At 34.2% G+C, this 22,142-nt stretch overlaps 2 protein-coding genes across 6 annotated transcripts; one reads left to right on the top strand and one right to left on the bottom strand.

The window, feature by feature from the left end:
- On the bottom strand, window positions 1–13,329 carry LOC123554930 (uncharacterized). 4 transcript variants are annotated; one of them, XM_045345376.2, is made up of 4 exons: window positions 13,177–13,311; window positions 8,770–8,951; window positions 6,583–7,181; window positions 1–2,689 (listed from the first exon to the last, which is right to left on the bottom strand). In XM_045345376.2, exons 3-4 carry the CDS (start codon window positions 7,161–7,163, stop codon window positions 1,495–1,497), a joined length of 1,776 nt encoding a protein of 591 aa, XP_045201311.2. In that variant the 5' UTR covers window positions 7,164–7,181; window positions 8,770–8,951; window positions 13,177–13,311; the 3' UTR covers window positions 1–1,494. The 4 variants fall into 4 exon arrangements, with proteins under 4 accessions (XP_045201311.2, XP_045201309.2, XP_045201308.2 ...); XM_045345374.2 differs by having other exon boundaries at window positions 8,770–8,956; window positions 13,177–13,306; XM_045345373.2 differs by lacking the exon at window positions 8,770–8,951 and having other exon boundaries at window positions 13,177–13,329.
- A 235-nt stretch (window positions 13,330–13,564) lies between these two features.
- On the top strand, window positions 13,565–21,523 carry LOC123554931 (kyphoscoliosis peptidase-like). Of its 2 annotated transcripts, XM_045345378.2 has the most exons (6): window positions 13,565–13,755; window positions 14,449–14,656; window positions 15,432–15,500; window positions 16,907–17,022; window positions 19,579–19,698; window positions 20,384–21,523. In XM_045345378.2, exons 2-6 carry the CDS (start codon window positions 14,450–14,452, stop codon window positions 21,339–21,341), a joined length of 1,470 nt encoding a protein of 489 aa, XP_045201313.2. In that variant the 5' UTR covers window positions 13,565–13,755; window position 14,449; the 3' UTR covers window positions 21,342–21,523. The 2 variants fall into 2 exon arrangements, with proteins under 2 accessions (XP_045201313.2, XP_045201315.2); XM_045345380.2 differs by lacking the exon at window positions 15,432–15,500 and having other exon boundaries at window positions 13,567–13,755.
- Window positions 21,524–22,142: the final 619 nt, after the last annotated feature.

The following is a 22,142-nucleotide window of genomic DNA, read 5'->3' as shown; positions in this document are numbered from 1 at the left end:
TTGAATTGAAGATGTAGCTGTATTTGAAACCTTTATACGATGTGAAATAAACGAAATTCAACTGAAAATAAGACTTTCTTACATCAACCTACCATTAGGAATTCAAAATATCGGTATAACGACAATGTCAGATACATCAAGTCAATGCCTGAAAGCAATAATACTTGAAGAACACTCACCAACGTTCTATTAAAGGGTTTGTTCTTTAACGTCGGTTTAATATGTGAAAATCAAGATATAAGTTTCTCACATAAAAAGACGGACACCTATTTCAATGGCCATTTAAACAGTGGTTAAATAGTCATTTTAATGGTGCAAACGGTGGTTTTATAGTTTTTAAAACAGTGAGTTAATTACGAAATCCTGTTCGTGCCACTTTAATTATCGCCTCACCAACACGCGACAACACAATCACTATCGCATTGTCGCCTTGTCCAAAACATATATACATGCGAGATTTATCAATCCTCGCGAGGTTTTTGAGTAGTCGATAATTGTCGTCTTAATTTTCGCATGTCTTTCTTAATTCTCGTATCGGGAAATTGAAAGTTCGTTTAAATAATGATGTATAGTTGCGAGAATTAATAAAACCTTGCATTGTCGCATTGTCGCTTGGGATATAATTTCTAGACAATTGATCGATATAATTCTTTCCGGGTATTATGTACACCGAAACAAATTTCTAATGACACTCCCTATCCTTGTTAACGGTGTAACAGAAATTTCCATCCACGGTGCTATAGAAAAAATAACCCCTAACACCGGGCGACAATGCGAGGTTTTACTAATTCTCGCAACTACTTATCATTATTTAAGCGGAATTTTAATTTCCCGATGTGAGAATTAAGAAAGACATGCGAAAATAAAAACGATAATTATCGCCCTAAAAACCTCGCGAGGATTGTTAAATCTCGCATGTATATATCTTTTGGAACAAGGCGACAATGCGATAATTATCACATTGTCGCGTGTTGGTGAGGCGAGAATTAAAGAAGTGGCACGAACAGGATTCCGTAGTGGAATTTCGGCTTACAATTTAAAAGCAAGCAAAGTATAAACATCGTTACTGATTCAGATGTTTCAGCCGGTTTTATCGTATCTGAATAATATTTAGTATACGAAGTATGAATAACACTGTGGAGTACTTGCTTTTTAATATTTAGAGTAGACAGGATCCTATTTGCTTCAGACTGACCAACTGTGGACTAACAGATTGAATTGTGCATGCATATTGAATGAAATTAGCACTTCTTTGAGGAATTTCTGCCATTCGGAACAAAAAATTCTCTACAATGTAGAACTTGATTAAATCCTGATTTTCAGAAGTTAAAAATATACTTAGATCATTCGGCAAATAAAACAATAAAACAGATAAGGTCATATGCTTGCTTTTTGGCAAAATTGATTTGAAAAATTTGGACCTCAAACAAGTTTTCATAATGGAAGTCAATGGGAAAATTATAATTTTCTTAACAGATTCTTAGGCTAATTTTGTCAATGGATGTCTAAATCAGTTGTGAAATATTTCCGAACAGTATCGGATACAGGCCTCTTTTTCAGCTGCGTTCCAGGTGGTATAGGGGGTTTTCCTCTGTTTCTTAGCACTGATTCGGACTGGGGTCTTCTAGCAAATCTTGAGTACATAAGTTTTTCTTTCGTTCTGAGTTCACTGGAACTAGGACCTCTTGTATAAGCCTGGACTACTCCCGCGTCCTTTCGTCCAGCGTTTGGCATCACTTTATACGGTTTCATACCATACCATGCATCAAATTGTTCCTCTTTTTGGATGGGCTCTTCCGATAGCCATGAGTCATCATTCAAGTCTCCATTATCTTCAAGATCAATAATTTCAGTATTTTCATCTGAAACGTTTCGAAAACTTACTGGTGTCGTCCCTGAATGAATGTATGAATAACGGTCCTGCTTAGCCTCAACGTTTGTTTCCATATCAAAACTATGCAACGTGTCTGTGCTACCTAATGAGTTCTTACTACCTGACGTCCATGTACTCGTGCCAGAATTAGGTCGTCCTTTCAACGAGGCCAATGACCGCTCAAAGAATCTGTTCTTATCATTATCTTTGAATGCAATAGTTACTGATCGCGGGGTATAATCTGACTGCCTATTTCTCGTGCGTTTTCGTTTGCGGGATTTCCTAACCTTGTCAAGGTCTTGCTCATAAAGCGTTTTTTGACATGTTGTTGAATGATTTTCAGTGTCTAATTCGTGTGTAGTTTGGACATGTATATCAGTAAGTGTTCCTGGTCTGTCTTTAATGTTGTCAGATTTCCGACGTGAGTCTCTAGTTTCTATGTGCTTTGACATATCAAAAGTCACGACTTTTTCGTCTCGAGTATTTGTCACATCTAGATTTGCAATTGTTAGTTTTTCATTTTCTAATTTGATGGAAGGAACTTCGTCATTTGAATCAGGAGGTGCGTTATCGGACATTTCCTTTATCTCAACATCTTTTGGCTTGAATTCATGTTTTAATATATTAGTATTAGGGTATGGTGTATCTCTTCTTGAGAACGTAGTTGCATTATCTTTAGCTGTATTGTTAGCCACGTTATCAGTCTTATTTACAATATCTAACTTCACACTTTGTACTTCCTTTCTTCGAGGGAGAAGAATATCAGTAGTCACAGGATTGAGTCTTTCTTCTTTCCTTGATTGATACCTAGTGCCTCTGAAACAAAACATAATGTTTGATATTAGATATACTTTTTTTTATATAAGAACAACAAGGGAAAGCGAGAATCAGATTATTTAACGTACAATATATATATGACTGACATAACAAGACAAAGGTTGTATCTGTTTAATAAACTGTATATCAATGAAAAGCATTAAAAGTAAAAAAGGAGTGTCCACAAGGAAAAGAAAGGAATTTAGATGATTATTTCTATTGAATGTGACTTTTTTTTTTGTTAAAAGTCTACTTATGAGGAAAGGAAATGTAAATGATAGTTTGGTGGTATTTAGTTCTATATCCATCTGATGCAGTATTTATAAAACTCACTTTAAAAGCTGTTTGAGACATGTCTTATATTTTTCAACTAGTCTTTGCTAGTGCATGTGTATCGTGTTTTATTAATCCTTTAGTATGAAAGCATACCAAAAGTAAATTACTTAAAAACAAACCTTTATCAATTTAACGGAAAACTTTAGGAGACAATAGTAATATTTGCTGTTACTGCGTACATATGATTATGTTTGTAAAATAAAGATTAACACATGTGTGAATAATTGTTCTTCAAACCTTCAAGCTTTTCCTTTATAATCTGATTGCATTCCAATGTATAAATTTCATTTCTTTTAGCAAATCAATGATCCTGAAAGGTCTTTAAACAATAAACGTATATCTTATCGTTAAACTTGAATTGCGCTTTCATCTATGCACTTAAAGGAAGTGTACTTTAAGAAGAATTTAGTACATGTACATTTATTTGTGATTTCATTTTTCATAAAAGTTTTAATCAAAAATAATTTGACTGGCAATTAAGTCTTGTTACAGGGATTGATTATTAATAAATGCCTTTTTTGAATTTCAAGAGATTTCAGTTTGTGCAGTGTTTTCAAATTTTCTCTCAATTACCATGTTTTTCGCAATATTGGCTGCCAGACTGAGATTGCAGCTTTGAGTTAACGGGAGTTGACTTCTATTTTTAAAAGAAGGTCTGCATAGTTCAAGTTACATTGTGTAAATAAAGCTCTTATGTTGCTGAAAAGATTCTGTCATTCGGAAATGCTTTATCAATTTCTGTAGTACTGGTCCTATAATTATATTCCTTTAAATTTATTTTTTCTTTTCATATAATTCGATATTATATCATAAAGTTGTGTACCTTGACAAACATATATCAAACATTATCAATAATAAAATACAGGAGTCTTTGTACTGGACTGGTATTGCAGAAGACTATCACAAGTACTTTAATCGTGTACATCTTTAGAATTAATTGAGCAAGAGACTTTCAAATATATATTGGCCGTGTCCTGAAAGCAGTATGACCCACGCATGGTGGGTATTTTTCATGTCAAGTTTTCTTATGGAATCGCTCATATGTATATATCATTTTGCGAAACACAACAACAACACTTGTATGCATGGCTGTGAAACCCTTATCTTTAATAGTATGGTTTATTTTTCCAGTTAGTAAGAAACTTATCATTTTATGTATTATTTCGATTAATTTTCAATTGATTGTACTGCATCTGACCATTTACTGTCTGAAAATTACTGGGTAAAGAATTTTAAGCATCAGTCAATTTGTAATGGAGAACCAAGTATTATAAAATTGAATCTGGTATAGTTCGATTAGGATATGTCTACTAACGTCCTCAATCTCTGAATGCAAATAAATACCAGAAAGGTACATGTAAATGAACGTACCATATTGTGGGGAGGCTTACTCTTGAATTCTGTAACTTCTTTTGTAAATATTTTGTCCCAATCAATAATTTTATATGGTTATGTACTTTTTTTCTTAAAGTGATTATTTTTCATCAAAATACGTCATTTCAAACCCTTGAACTGAAGACAAGATGATAATAATATGCATGACCGCACTTATTTATCAAAGACTTTTATTTTTTTTTATATATTTCATATATATTTCTTTATATTTTGTGATTAGCATGGTAATGTCAATCTAAAATTTTTGAATATACTATTCAGCAGGGCAATGTCAAGGTAAGAATTTTGAATATACTACTCAGCAGGGCAATGTCAAGGTAAGAATTTTGAATATACTATTCAGCAGGGCAATGTCAAGGTAAGAATTTTGAATATACTATTCAGCAGGGCAATGTCAAGGTAAGAATTTTGAATATACTATTCAGCAGGGCAATGTCAAGGTAAGAATTTTGAATATACTATTCAGCAGGGCAATGCCAAGGTAAGATTATTGAATGATTATCTTGAATGACGAGAACAAAAGTAAAAATTGTGTCAGCAAAGAAATGAATGTGATTCAGATGATAGATTTTGATTGAATGTGAGTTATCTCATTTGTTAGGCGTATATGTCAAAATATGTTTTAGACAGAATAGTACAAATATATTACGAAGATAGTGGCGGTTATTTACGGTGCCCCTAAAGTGACATGTTACACACTTTTTTTCCAATTAGGTAATGTGAGACTTTTTTTATTTCGTTTAAACGAAATCATTTCGTTTAAACGAAATAATCATTTCGTTTAAACGAAATAAGTTATTTCGTTTAAACGAAATGATTATTTTTTTAAACGAAATGATTTCGTTTAAACGAAATGATTTCGTTTAAACGAAATGATTATTTCGTTTAAACGAAATAAAAAAAGTCTCACATTACCTAATTGGAAAAAATGTGTGTAACATGTCACTTTAGGGGCACCGTAGTTATTAGTTTTGTTTTAATAAATATTTTTTATGAAACTCACTTGAAACGGTGTTTAATCCTTGAGTTATGTTTTCATTTGGTCTTTACTACTTACATGTATATAATGTTTTTGAATATTGGACAACACATAAATAAACCCTAAGCAGGCAAATATAGGAAATGAGAAAACGTCATGAAAAATTGGAGGAAACAATATCAATATTAACTTCTAACGCATGTATATATGACTATTTTTGCAATGATTGATATATAATATGTAATAGTATTATTATGTCAAAATGTAATATGGCATACATGTACCTTCTCCACTTATAAATATTTCACTTTTCGTCATATATTATGTAAATATCATGGATTTAAGACCCAGATTAATATGTTTAAATAAACTTGAAACTTGAACTTATGATTGTTTTAAATTTGTACTCAAATTGAAACAGGTGTGAAAAATTGTTCTTCATACCTCCGAAGTTTTCCACTTAAAATCTTATTGAATTCCAATGTAAAAATGTTAATGAATTCCAGCGTAATAATTTCAGATTTTAAGCATTGCAATAAAGTCTGTTGCGACTATCAAATGAAAGAGAAGAACCTGATAGCTCTCAACATGGATATTAAAGAACAGATGCAATTTGAGATCTTGAAATACATATTATTTTATTTCAGATATTTTTTTTTACCAACAGAACGCAATAAATACATTATTTCATTTCAGATATTTATTTTTTTCCACAGAACTCGAGAAATACTTGGTTTTAATCCTCTAAACAGTCTGTCTGTTATAAGCATACTGTTTGGATTGTTAACTAGAAAAGTTGTTTTGAATTTAAAGCATTTGGTTTTAAATGACGAAACATTTGAGAGTTTCATCAAACTAAACATTTCGCAATTATGACGATATCGCATCCAGTAAAAGCTACACATTTACGAGTACTAATTTTTGTGGCTTATTTTGAGATACATGTATATCTCATATTCAGTGAATATTTCTGATGCATAAAATGTTGAAGAAGGAATATATACAATATTTTCCATTTAATTATTTTTTTGTATATGTATGTTACATAAACGGTTCAGTTAAAGTTTGAATACGTTCTGACTTTGGTCTTTCAATATTTGTAAATCCATGTTTGATAACGAAAGTTCTATTACGTGCCAAATGTGACTCAGATTTTGGCCTGACAGGTCTGCTATAAACTAACCTAAATCTATTAAACTCGTCCATTTCTGTATCAAGTTCTTCTATAGATAGGTCCTTAAGTGGCATTGGCGCACCTCTGACACCGTTCATATTTGGTTTTAACGTAACATTTGACACTGACACTCTTGACCGATGCTTATCATCTAGCGTTTCTCTAGATCGGCTATTTTTATCGTCTGGCGTCATATCTGAACTGCTATTTTTAGACTCTTTAACAGGCGATATCTCAACCGATTGAAGCGGACTAGCAGGTTGGAGATCCTCTGCATACTGAACGTGTAAAGCCGGTCGTTCGTCTTCGGGAGTAGGTGGTTCTGTTATATCTTGACACTGTGATGTAATTGGTGAAGGCGGAGATGGGGGCGGAGCAAGAGGCGGTGGTTTCATTCGTAACTGATGCGGCTTGTTCGTATGATCTGTAATTGTATCATATTCTGTATCGGATGCTGTTTCGTTAGACTTCCGTACACGTAGAATACCATTACTGGTAGAATTTCTTATATGCTGGACACGTGTTGATGCTGCGCTCCTATCGCCGAAAGCCGAGGTAGATAACGACTTCTTTGAGAAGAGGCAACCCATCCTGAAACTGACTGCCCCCTAATAAATGTAAAAGTATTTTCGTCAGTTAATTAGAAGGTCAAAACAGGAAAAGCTTGTAATGTAAGCAAACGGAAAACACCACCATTTTGAACACTTATAGCAGATTATATTGCTAGAGCATGTTATCAAAAAGTGATATTTCTCAGACTTAAACTGATCATATAAACAAAGAAAACGCTTATCTATCATTTATCCTTAATAATAGCTGTAATGTTTATCAAATAAATGATGAAAACTATGATAAAGTATAAGTGAATAGTGCTTTAAATTTACCTCACACTGTATTCCTACATGTTAACAGATGATCAAATTAGTCTAGAAAAATAATTATTTCAAACAAACATGTTAATGTCACGGAGAAAGACAATTCATTCCTTTTATTTGTCAAAGTTTAGTTTCTACAAATCTGATACCGAATTCGGGGCCGTTCTTTCCATTGTCTTTGCAAACTTTGGCTATATCAAGTTAAGCCCTTAGCAGCTCATTCTCCACATACAGATCAATTCATAAAAATGTTTTACGTATGACTTAACAGAAGAAATGTCGAATGATCCTTATCTCATTTTCACCTTTCACTTTTATTTTAACATACGTTCATACATGACTGACAATCTGACATGTCATCCATCGCTAATGCCTATTATTCATATCTTGTTTGATAGCATATCAAGTGTTACACTCCTTATATCAGGTAATCAGACACGCTATTTATCCAACAAATATATCAGAAAGAGTAACCGTTCCTTAAAGGTAGTCGACCCGGAATGGTAATCGATAAATTCCGTACGAGTACGTTCTTTCCGTATGCGAATTCAGCATCATTCGGCCATAACAGATATCAACCGGAGAATGTAGCCTGGTACCCGACTGTATATCGAGAATCATTCTCTCCAAACATGGAACGTAGAGAGTAAACACGGGCACCAGTCAACCGGAGAATGCCGAAATCGCATACGGATAATACCTAATCGCACGGTTATTGTAATTACGGGCCCACTACCTTAACAGGTTATTACCGACGTGATCAACTGGGCAATGAAATTTAGATAAATATTTTATATATTTATCATAATATACAGCGACAATAAACACTATCTTCATAAGGTCAAGATATCAAACGCCTTTGAAAGAATGTAAAAGCAATGTAATAGATATTTAGATATTTTATCCACAAAGGGTTAATATTTCAGCATGCCACACAGAGAAAACTTCCTGTCCAACAACAGGTTTTAGACTCAGCATTGACATACGTTTTGGTCCTTTTGGATCATAGAGTCCATTCAATGTTTATGTATAAAAGCGTTCCTTAAATCCTTTGCTGCTATATTTTGCTGCATTGTGTTATACGCTTCCAGAAAAACACTTCTTATACATTTTATTTCTAAGTCTGAGAGCTTTGTTGTAGACCAACTAACTAATAAAATTCTGACATAAACCAAACCATAAATCAAATGGAAAACAAAAATGATATAGTTGTACCCATTTCTACATTAATTGTAAAATCAAGCTCAACTTTCTTCCAAAGGATCTTCTTACAGATTTTATTAAATATCATAATAGCAATTGGGGGCTATAAAATGTCTACCTGTACTTGGACTCAGTGTTGTTATATTTGCTGGTCCTTTAGGATCACGAAGTCCCTTCACTTTTATTACAATAGATTTTCGCCTAAGCCGGTGCCAGGGGACGTAAGAAGTGTTGCACAATTCACCTCGCATGAACAGGCTTAGTCAAACCAAGTCGGCTATCAATTTCCTTGGTTGCACTCTATGCTTCTAAAGAATATTCTGTTAGATATTATTATCATTTGAGCCGTGCCATGAGAAAACCAACATAGTGGGTTTGCGACCAGCATGGATCCAGACCAGCCTGCGCATCCGCGCAGTCTGGTCAGGATCCATACTGTTCGCTTTCAAAGCCTACTGGAATAAGAGATACTGTTAGCGAACAGCATCGATCCTGACCAGACTGCGCGGATGCGCAGGCTGGTCTGGATCCATGCTGGTCTCAAAGCCACTATGTTGGTTTTCTCATGGCACGGCTCATTTATAGGAAAATGCCATCGTATCTTTTTTTCAGACAGACATTGTAATGATAAGATACAATGAAAATATACTAGAATTTATCGCAAATCTTCATATGATACTGAAACTAAGGAAAAGATCGGCGTGTTTTTCTTGAAGTAGTTATTAAAATAAATGTTAGAATATAGTATTACATGACTTCATGACGTCACGTCCGTTGCTTTATTATGTATTTATCCTGATGAAGGCGTAAAAGCCGGAACGTTGATAAAAGATAAATATTCACGTGTTGTTGTTGAATTTTACCATCGTATGACTAAATGTACTTACACTTGTCCAGTATTTAGTAGTATATGTTGTGATTTTCATGTATATTCAAAATGAATGAAAACCTGTTATCCTAAATGTGCATCAATACCGAAAGCGAAAGTATTTTGACATTGACTATGTTTATCCAAATATAAATCATAATAAGAAAACCATATAAAGAAAAAGCCCCAATAAATGCAGTTACGATTGAATTCATAGAAGTTTCACAAACATGTTGAAGACACCACCAGAATTGCATCAAACAATAAAGACCGAAGCCAAATTAATACGCAATGGCACCTCCTTAATTTTACTTATGTTCATCAACCAAATCATCAACATTGACCACATCACCCTAGAAGAGAATACTCGGATTTTAGTGGTTCTTGAAACAAGTCAGCTGGAACCTTTTCTTTATGTATACATAACTAGAATACTTATTTTGTTTTATTTCGTATGAATTCCTGAATTTCATAAATATCATATAAAGGACATAATTCATACCAGTATTACTTAAATAGTATATTTTATTACCTCCCCTGATTTTAAATATTTGTTGGATATGACAATTTAGGCCATAAAGCGACATTTTAGATTTGCTGGCGAATGTAGGCTTCAGTTGCCTCTCTTGTAATTGTTTCAAGCATTCACGGGTATCTGGATAGAATCACCGATCTCTTTCCCGACAGGCAGCTAAATGACTACTTAAAATGAAGAATTCTACCCCCACAAGCGAGGGACAATAGATACGAAGACAGCCACCTAAACCGCTCGACCACAGAGGTCCTGAGAAAAGTATCTAGATTTAGTGATCAATATGTAATACTAGTAATAACATATTTAAGTAAAAGATAATCATATTAAACCGAATTACATTGTAAAGTACATGTAAACACTTCGCTGGGTGTAAGCTTTCCGCAGCGATGCGACGATCTCTAGGGAAACACAAGATCTTGCAAAAATACTAGTTTGTGTTTGTATAGAGTCTTTTTCAACAATCCTTTCAGTCATACACAAAACGGTGTCTACTTGTAGCAGTAAACCCCCGACTACCCACAGCTGACGTGGGCGCTCTAACATTAGGCTACCGAGGCAGAGCGGGAGCAAAACTAATAACTTCAATTTAATATCATGATTTGTTTGTTTTGGGTTTAACGCCGTTTTTCAACAGTATTTCAGTCATGTAACGGCGGACAGTTAACCTAACCAGTGTTCCTGGATTCTGTACCAGTATAAACCTGTTCTCCGCAAGTAACTGCCAACTTCCCCACATGAATCAGAGGTGGAGGACTAATGATTTCACACGATATTACAAGATATATAAACTTAAAGGTATTCAAAATAAATCCAACTCCCTACGGAAATATGAAGAAAATTAAATTTGAATGCCAGCAGATGTCAGTAATCAACTCTTATTCTTTAATATGCGGGAGTCATCAAGCTGACTTTTGGAAGATAAATTATGATATTTAGAAAAAGCAAACAGAATAATATTGAAATTCTAGGTTTTGTTGTGTTCAGTTTTATTGCATTCTCTCCAATTATGCTATTATACTATAGGAAGATTAGTAGACTTCTCCTATCTCCTACAGGCATGGTGGGCTTATAGCGTCATGTTTTTTTTGTTTGTTTTGGGGTTAACGCCGTTTTTTAACAGTATTTCAGTTATGTAACGGTGAGCAGATAACCTATCCAGTGTTCCTGGATTCTGTACCAGAACAAACCTGTTCTTTGCAAGTAACTCCCTATGGAAATATGACGAAAATTAAATTTGAATGCCAGCAGATGTCAATAATTAACTCTTATTCTTTTATATACGACATTCATCAAGCTGACATTCGGAAGAGAGGGCTCTACCGAGGTACCCAAAAGTGCTTGAAATAATGTTCTGAGGGGCTTCTAGGGTCTTCATATACCAGGAAAGAAGGGACATTGTCCAGATTACACACAACAAAAAGTAACAAAAAGTCTGAACTATATTTAATGTACACATGCGTGTCTGGTTCTAGTGCTTCAAACTAACAAAACTTCTTGTGACACAATTCTAGCCGCCGAATAGAACATATGTCCATAGATTAAGAGAAATGGAGACTGTAGAAACGGTCTTTATGGGCAAATCAAAGTACACTGACAAATATCGGAGTACACCTTACGCAAAACGCAACTGATTCCCGATGGCGAAGACAACGTTATGCAAATTTGAACATACTTTATTCGAACATATGAATATTTCATTAAAACATACTGTTTGTCTTAAAATATTTCTGGAGCAAATTTTGCTCTTTGCATAGAATTAAGAAATGTACCTGTTGCCTGTAGAGCATATCTGGGGCTATCAAATGAACGGAACAGAAAGGATAGATCATACTGTGCCGTTCTATTCATTGAGACCCATCATTCAAGAATTAAACACCTAAATTACTTAATTAAAATAGCCGCCGGTTTCTTTTTGCCACGCCGGTATTTGGCAAATTCAGCACATATTTATACGCGCTTCACAAAAATGACTTACTAGTTCAAAGTTAGTATGAATTCATTTCATATCAGTACTAGTTTTTTGTAAATCTGTATGGAAAGATGATATTTGCCACGGAAATTTCGTCATTTTGCCATGGCAAATTATTTTCTAATTTTCTGAAAAACATGTTTTCTCTATTTCTGGACATAGTACAGGTAGAATTATAACTTTTTATAACTTTATCTCATTTTTAAAGATTTTGCCATGGCAATAATATAAAGTGTTAAATCGATTAGAATATAACGTATAATCTATACTTTGACTTCAGGCTGAAATATTTATTGTTTGAATCAAGATATTTATGCAAATTCTACATGTGCGTTTTGTTCGGGTATTCCATTCTGGCAAAATTGTCGAATACAGAATGTTGCTCCATCATAATTATATTCAAGACAAAATTAAAAACAAAACATGTTCAGTATCTCAGGGTAATAAGTGTACTACATTTGAATGTTGAGAAAATATAAAATATTTATATGATTCTGTATTCCATCTTTACCGAAAAAATATTTAATTTTAAAACAGTCTTTAGACATGTATATTTTACAATACATGTATATAAGGAGAGTGGTGGTCTAGTGGTAAAGCCCTCGGCCGCTCAAGCTAGACGTCGTGGATACGTGCACGTTGGGGTCACTATCAAGTCTTCCCATAAGACACCAGTACCGGATTATCCAGGAAGCGGACTCAGAGTGTTTTATATAAGGTTAACGCTTTTATCACAGTCAATTTAAAACGTGATATAGATATAGTGTGTAGCAAGATACAGCACCGCAATGTGATCATTCTTACCTTCCGGACCGCCTCAGTAGCCTAGTGGTAGAGCGTCCGCTTCGAGTCTGGGAGGTCGTGGGTTCGATCCCCGGCCGAGTGATACCAAAGACGTAAAAAATGGTACTAGTAGCTTCCTCGCTTGGCACTCAGCATTAAGAGGATAGTGTTAGAACTGGTCAGCCCGGTATCCGTATAATGTGACTTGGTGGGGTATCATGCCACGTGTCTACGGCGTGATATTCCAGTGAGGCAGCACTATAAAGTTGGGCATTGTGCTCACTGCTACAAGTAGACACCGTCGTTTATATGACTGAAAAATTGTTCAAAAAGACGTTTAACCCGAACACACACACACACACACTCTTACCTTCCGGTGAACTGCTATTTAATTAAGTATTATCTCCCTTGCAAGAATCTAAAACAATCTATACTTCCAGGAATCGTAATACTTCTCATGATTACAATCCGGTTTTGCAAAAATTGCATTCACATTGTAAATTCTTTCCAAAGGAATTAAAAATTTGCGTTTTCTATAAATAAATGTATATCGTATTTATCTATCAAACATGCATAGACAATGGAAAGCAGTGACATTTAGATTTTCATTGTTTCAAACCGTTGAGTTTGTTCACCTACTATTGATATTTTATGTTTTCAATACTTGTTTAAGTCTTAACAAACAATTATATCTTAACCCGTTTTGTATGTTTAAAGCCACCGTTCCATACACCGATTTTCTTTTGAAAATTGGTGTATCACATATGTTCTTCGATACAAAATGATTGTCAAACTTTCTATGATTTTAAGCAGTCGCTTTGTTGTTTTATTAAATGATCACTATTTTATGTGTTATTTTTAAGCCAGTTATGTGTTGATTTTATAAATGCTTTAGCGAATATATATAGTTATCAAGTTCTTTATCAAGTCAAGACGTCAAGTAACCAAGGTAAGATTTTTATAATTACACGATTTTGAATAGTATAATAGTAAGTTAACAGCAATGAAATATACACATTGTTTTCATTCTACACAAACATCTATACAAATGCTAGGAGTTTAGTGACAGCAAAGAAATTTATATTGAAATTTTAGGTTTTGTTATGTTCAATTTTACTACATTCTCTCCAGTTATTCTATTATACTATAAGATGATTAGTAGACTTCTCCTATCTCCTGCAGGCATGGTGGGCTTATAGCGTCATTTTTTTTGTTTGTTTGTTTTGGGTTTAACGCCATTTTTCAACAGTATTTCAGTTATGTAACGGCGGGCAGTTAACCTATCCAGTGTTCCTGGATTCTAAACCAGAACAAACCTGTTCTTTGCAAGAAGCTGCCAACTTCCCCATATGTATCAGAGATAGTTGACGAATGATTTCAGAGTCAATGTCTTTTATCATTTCTTCACTTCTGGAACATATGCCCCGCCCGGGGATCGAACTCACGGCCTCACGATCCGTAGATATGCGATCTCCCTATTAAGCTAAGCAGACGGGCTTTTTTATAGCGTCATGCCAAACAAACAAATGCCTTATTGTTAGTAGAAATCATCTAATCTACTATGCGTGTGATTCTAATTGCATTTCTTGTCCTTGCTCACATGTATAAACAAAAAAAATTACCACCTATTCTCTCTCGCCAGAATGAGCTGCTGTTCTTCTGTTGACGTCTATGTGAGTAACCCACATGGTGAAGATACAGAAAACGTCAGTGGGTGCTTCTGTTCCGGCTTGACAGGCGGGAAATTGACAAGAAAGATAACTCCAAAGACTGCACCGCCTAAAGAGAAGAAGAAAATTGTAGTACCGTCCCCTTATATGTTCATGCATGTAGACGAACATGTACGAAAGGTAAGACTATAAGCGAAGGCATTGTTTTTGCAATATAATTCGCATCTTAAAGAAAAGTAAGGGAAGATACATCAATAACATCATTATATAGTGTTCTTCAAATTTGGTTTTATGTAGCTTTTTATTCCAACAAGCAATTCTACGATTTCTCAAGTTTTCGTCAATTGTCTTATTTTGACCTGATTTTGGGTTCGAGTAACGTTTCATATATAATAATGGAAGGTGAATATCAAACAATTTTTCTGCAATTTCCAGGCTATGGGCAATTTATAATTAATTAAAGGAAAATGATTTAAATACAAAAAATAAAAGCAGAATATTACGAGTTAAAGTAATCTTGCGTCAACTGCGCACCCATTTGGCTTAAGTAAACAGATATCTAATTTAACTTCGCATGTCGGTAAGATGTGAAAAATATCGCTTCTATTTATAGTATCATATTTCTTATCCGAGCGTGCATCACTAACATGAGCGTCATTAGTTACAATCACAATGACATCAACAGTATCATCTTACTAATTTACTAATAATTTACAATTTCATTGACGTATTTACATCGTTCTCTTGTTTTAACATACTGAAAAATACGCATAGAAATACGAGGTTCCGTGTAGGATATAATGTTGATAGATATCATTTCAATATTCTGACTTTTTCTTAATTTTAAACCTTTTACTAAAGCTAGCTTAAGGTTTATTTTTATATATATTTTTTTTCAAACATATGTCAACACCTACTTCAGAATTGAACCTCGTGTTTTTATGTTTGTCCCTAGATAAAAGAGCCAGAGCATGCTTCCTCTCCTGAAGCAGAGTCCGCTGTCAAACCAGTGCAACACACATCGGTAGGTGTTCTAGATACTAATACTGCTTCTCCTCCTCTTACACTTATATAATTGTACTAATTTAACTTTATCCTATGTACATCTTTAACTATAATAGTTTTTTTGATACTCTAGTTAGATGCAGAATATCTTGATCAGGACTAAACATAAAAACTGTATGTATTTTTAAACTACATTCACAATTTAATGCAGTGTGTAACAGTTATTTGTTAAAAGAACTTCTAGTTCTTAGTAGTTGCACACATTCATAACGTGTTTAGTTATAGGTGTGTTCTGTTTTAAACAAAACATACAATACTATTTATACACACAAATATGTTTATTTTAAGATTTCATAGGTACTATGAAAAAAAAGTTCACACTTTCAAATATAACTTTGGATCTAATATATCTAAATACTTTTTTTTTCCATTTGAGTTAATATTTGGTAAGTGTGTTGCTGGTTAGCCACAGACATGTATAAATCCTGGAGTGTTATAGACCGTTCTAAATTGATGTACTGACTCATATGTTATGCTTCCAGCCTGTTATGTCCTTGGGTTTGTACCTATTTTATATTTCTAAATTGATAGCAATAACAATTGCTTTTGAATTGCATTATTTAGCTGGATATATAAAGAATCTTTCCATAACAGTCATTTAGGTACCAATGAGCTAACTATCGAGTTCCGGAGTTTCTCAATTCATTGTGCATGTCCATCGTTGTGTTTAACCCTTAGCCTGGTGGCGGCAAGTGATTTGCCTTTGCGACCAGTGCAGACCAAGATCAGCCTGCACATCCGTGTAGGCACTGTTCGCCATTCAGTCAGTAAATTGCGAGCACCCCTTCGAATAATAAATTGTATTGCCTAAACTGAATGATGGACCAGCCTATTTTAGAAATTTAGCAGGGTAAAGGTTAATGTGTACCATAGGTTCAATGAAATTAGTTTGAGAAAAGCAAACTTACCACTCCAGCGAAATATCTTGTAACTTTTTGTGGAAAAAAAAATATACGAGCGATGTTATGTTTATAATTGTTTGGAAAAGATTAATTTATCAGTATACTATCCAGAGTTATAGCTTAATAAACTACGGAAACTACTTGGAATCAAACTACTTTCATATAACACAAGGACTCACTGTAGATCTTGAAATTCAAGGAGCCCGTGATGAAATAATGCATGTAGAGGCATCTAGGGTCTTCCTAACAAAAGTTTGAAAGTCGCCATATAATATAAAATAATCGTTAACCCCATCCTCTCCAAAAATAAACTCCACTCCCCACCCCCACCCCCGCCACCCCCTCCAAAAAAACCAAACAAAAAAAAAACAACAACAAAAAACAACATCAAACATCTTTCTTCTAATGCTGTACTATTTATCAATATTAACCTACGGTTTTATTATTTTTTGATTAATTCCAGACGCCAGTAGATGTTACAAAGAATGTAAAAAGTCTAGTTGCGTACCTCACAGGACCGTGCAAATCAGACATAGAAAAAGTCAGGGCTTTCTATTACTGGATTTGCAATAATATTGGGTATGTATATAAGGCATTTAAGGCACTTAAGGTGTGGCATTTATACACCCTATTTTAAATTCAATACAACCTTTGTTATCGTTTGCACGTTAAAATGTTATGAAACATTTAAAGTTTATCATAGAATGAGTAACATTTAAAAGTCTTCGGTGTAGAAAAATATATTGAAAACGTCTAAAAATAATAAAGAAATCGTGTGACGATATTTATGGCTATGTATATGCACTATCATATGTTTGAACCTATTCCATTGAAATGAATACCTCTTAAGATTTATAAAACGCACTGGCTCATTAAACTATGACAAGACCACTATTCAGATACTACGCTAACTATTCTTTCTCATGTTGGAGACCTAAGTCCAAGACTGAGTGTGATGTCATGACAAACGCCTCCGAGGCATACCATAAACAATAAGATAAGAGTGATGTTTCTAGTGCAAAATGATATATTTAACATCTCACGTTGCTAACTACATCCGCTTGGACTTTTGCACCAGCCACGGTGTCCACAGTGGATGAAATACCTTTAACTAGTCATAAGGTTATTTCGAAACACTTCAAGTATATCTTGTACAAGCAATGATTCATAAGCCCAGACTAAATTCTGTTGAAAGGATGTCTGCGTTCGTTGAATGCGGCTTTGTCAGTGAACGTATGCCTTTGCTTTTTTGTTGGTATGAACGAGATGTGTCATTTGGCTTTAGCTATTGAAATCTACAATTCCTGGTTTCTTTTACCAGTGTCAACAAGAACAAACGTGGACACAATATATAGTAATACAGAAAAAGGAAACAAAGAAAAATAATTTTAAGGTTGACAGATCTCCTACATGCTTCTTTTAGTGATCTCGAGTTTCCAGATAGACACTTTTCTGTCATTACTCACTACTTATCCTCGTATATACCCCAGAGCGAACAGTAATTGTAATGTAATATAAATGCGTGATTATAATACATGTAACAATCAACAGTGACAAATAGTGCATACATACATCTGAGATTTTTCTTTACATTTGAGCTTAATTCCTCTACATTACATATATTTGTTATGGTTAAAACCATATTTGTTCACTTACCTATGGCAATGAAAAAGGTGAAAACAGCATAACAAGATATTTCGATTAAAACCCATTGTCTACGAAATACCGGACACGACTCTGTTTCAAAGATGTTAAAAAAGACAATTGAATTTTAGCTGTATTTTGTTGTAATAGAAGACGTTATGATACAGTTAATGACGATTTATTACATTAATGTACGCAGTATCTACCGCCCTCACGTTTGTTTATCACAGCATCTTGATAGCGGATACAATAGCGAGGTATTACATGATCATTATATACAAAAGATGTTATTAAACTAACGAAGCCGTTTCACTACATATTTTCATTTTAACCAGAATACGTTTAGTAGGGTTCTTTATAACAAATTGAATATTCATATTTTATTTATTTTTTTATTTCAAAATGACACAAAGTACACGTCATTTGTTTGTTTGATTACAAGTTTTACATCATTATTTCAAATGTTAGGCAATAATTTTTTTCCGGTATGTTTTTGTTGGTTTTAGCGTCTCACCGAAACATTTAAGGCCGTATGCCAAATTTTCAAGCTTTTTATGGTGGAGGTAGACCCAAGGTAACCCTCTGGGCAGTGTTTCAGACATCAGACATGCGCGGTCATCTTTGTAGAAACATTGACCTTTCGCAGACCTGCTGGATGGCTTCCTCGCTTCCTGTTGGAATAATAAAAAATAATGTTAATAGTAAACACAAATGATAGCAAATCTAGACCGATAGTACTTTGAGGACCCAGCTGAATAAAAACATAAATCAATGTAAATTTAGTCAGTTGCAATTTAATATAACGTGAAAAAAATGTATTGACTGTACAAGACAGTATATTATCAATAAAAGCAATGTCAGACCAAAATAACAAAGTGAAATTATTTTGTCAAGACAAACGATATAGTTATGTCAAAATATTCAGTTGCAAATTAATAAAATGTGAAAAAAATGTATTGACTGCACAAGACAGTATATTATCAACAAGAGCAACGTCAGACCAAAATAACAAAGTGAAATTATTTTGTCAAGACAAACGATATAGTTATGGTTCCTGAACACTGCATCTTTTCTTTCTAATAAAATGGTACAGGGGGAGAGACGAGTAGAGTAACGGTTCTTCCCTCAATGTCTTCCATCCTTGTTTTTAGTTGAAATATATTTTCTTCTTGCCCTTAAGAGATACGTCCTGGAACACTTATTTCAATAAAGGGAGCTCATTCAAAAATAATTAAGAATAAGGGTGCTTGTGCTTTGAAGGAAACTGTTTCTGTATGAAATAAAAAAGGTGGAAACTTCACAGGTCACACGACAAAATTGTCACATCTTTTCAATTGTTTAAAAGTAACGGTTCGGACAAAAAGGTTTCCGGACATGGACTGACGGACGGCCGGACAGAATGTTAACTATAGGGATTTTGCCAAACGCAGAAATGAAGTGGAGCATTAAAGTAAGTCTTTTATAGACCATTTATTTAAATATAATTTTCAGGTATGATAGAACATATCAATACCCTAAACGTGAAAGTCCTAATGATCCAAATACGGTTATCAGACATGGAGTTTCTTCGACTTCGGAAGGATACGCCAACCTGTTCTCGGCATTGTGCAGGTAAAACGTACACAGATAATTTTCAAAGCATACATTGATCAATTTGGATATAACTGAGACATATTGGCACCATGTTCAATTATTACGGAATAGTGGTTCTATGCGATAATAAATTGTTCAGATCGTATAGAAACTGGAAATCACTTGTATAACGAAATCATGACTTAGTAAACATTGCTTCTTACAATATTAGATAATTAGTAGCACTTTCAATTACTGTATATTACATCAATTGTAGGTCCTAGTCCACATCCATAAATAAACATTAGAAGCAGGCTGATATATGAAAATGTCCTCCGAAAGCATAGAATGTAAGGAAATAAGAATTTGACTGAGTCTGTTCGAAAGTGCATTACGCTTCAAACACCCTATTACAGGCTTCAGTGCAATCATTTTATGACGATTCAGTTACATGTTTAAATATATTTTGATTGTAATAATGTGCACAGAATGCATTCATGCAGTAAGTACTGAATGAACTTAAAAGAAGCTCTTAAGAACAGAAAAGACAAATTAGCATATAAACGTATACATTTCATTTCATGACAAGACATGTAAATTGCCATTTCGAGGGCTGAATGGAAAAGTGTCAAAACTCATTTAGTAACGGCAGTTTTCCGTTCAATCCTTGACAGAAAGATGATATAATAGTTTGTGTAGTACTGAAATGTTCTGTTTCTTACAGATCGTCATCAATTCCTGTAAAGAAGCTAAAAGGATACGTGAAAGATGGTAGATATGATCCTGAGGAACCGTTCACCCAGTTAGACGAGCCTGAACATGCTTGGAATGCCGTGTATGTGGGTCATGATTGGCGTTTTGTCGACTGTGCTTGGGGAGCTGGATTTGAAGACGATGAAGGAATATACCACCGGCGATACGAAGAGTTCTGGTTCATGACAGATCCGGAAAACTTCATCAACGACCATTTTCCTTACCTTCGAAATGACCCGATGTCAAGTGAAATGTGGCAGCTGCTTAAAAGGCCAGTAACATTGGAAGAGTATAACAAAACGGTGAAAGTTGAAGCCGTTACGAAAGACTGGGGCGTAGAGTTTTCACATCGTGAACCCATAATTGTTTTCAGGAAAGAGCTTCACATAATAGTTAAAACAACCATAGTTCCAATAATGCAAATTACTGCGACGTTAGATACTTCAGATAAGGTGAACATGGATGCCTATGTCGCAACTTTCCGTGACTCTGAAGATCATTATAAGATTCTGGTTCGTCCGCCGTCCCCGGGAGTCTATATACTGAAGCTAGCCGGGAAGCGGGAAGGAGACACCACTCCCAGAGTTCCAGGTCTCGTTAAATACATCCTAAAATGCACAGATATAAATAACATGGTGAAGAACTTTCCTTTCTCATATACCGCTGCCCAGACATTTCAGGTGTGCGTCCTAGAGCCGACCTATCGTGATCTTGAACCAAATTCTCCAGTGAAATTTAGAATTGCATCCCCGTTCCTTGGTGAAGTTTTCGTAGAAGATCTCATTTTAGAAAAGGTAGATGATTATACTTGGGAGGGGGAAATCTTGACCCCAAAGAAAAGTGGACAATTCCTCGTTGTGTACGGGGTCAGTCAAGACACTTCTGACCATAGGAAAAGGCAGCCCGTATACAAATTCAATATATTGTGAATACTATAGCCCAAAGTTGTATGTAAACATCGTGTGAGAAATGAAAAGACATTGCCTAACTAGAAAACAAGATACATCTGTGCGCTTTAAGATATTTTTGTGCTCATTTACTTTTATATAATATAATTCTATGCATATATGTACATTTTCTACATTAAAATTATCTAAGTGTTTGCCTTCTATAGATGAACTGTCATTTCTTTATATTCTATTGCCTGAAACAGTTTTTCACCTCATCATATTTAACTCGGACCTGTGCATTTGCAATAAGACACTATATGGATGCTCTTTTAGGCAGACAGTATGCATAGTTAAGAAAATGATAATTCAACCTAAGCAATTTAGTCCATAATAAACTGTGTCATACGATGAGTAATTACACAATTGTAACAATAGTGTAAAATCATATAGATGTTTCAATTATATAAAGAATATACAGATGCAGCCTCGTACAGATACTTATAGATAAATGCTGCATTCACGTTAATGATATCATAAATGTTGTAATGCAGTTAAGTATAGATGCTGCAAAAATGTAAATAACTACAGTTAAAATCGTGTAAATATCTATATTGAGTTTACAAGTACATAGATAATTATATATAGATGTTTCAACAATGTAGTTAGTTATATACAGATGTTGCAATTTTCTAAAGAGTTAAATACATTTAATATAAAAATATTGTAATCACACAGATACGTATATATTGTCAAGCGTTACCATAAAGAAAATCCAATAACAAACATTAAACAAAATATTACAATTTCAATGCTGATAATCTCAATTATATATTTTTTGGT

This window comes from Mercenaria mercenaria, chromosome 7 (genome assembly GCF_021730395.1).
Source record: "Mercenaria mercenaria strain notata chromosome 7, MADL_Memer_1, whole genome shotgun sequence".
NCBI lineage: Eukaryota > Metazoa > Mollusca > Bivalvia > Venerida > Veneridae > Mercenaria > Mercenaria mercenaria.
Note: the sequence above shows the minus strand (reverse complement) of the source record. Positions and strands in the feature narration are given on the sequence as shown.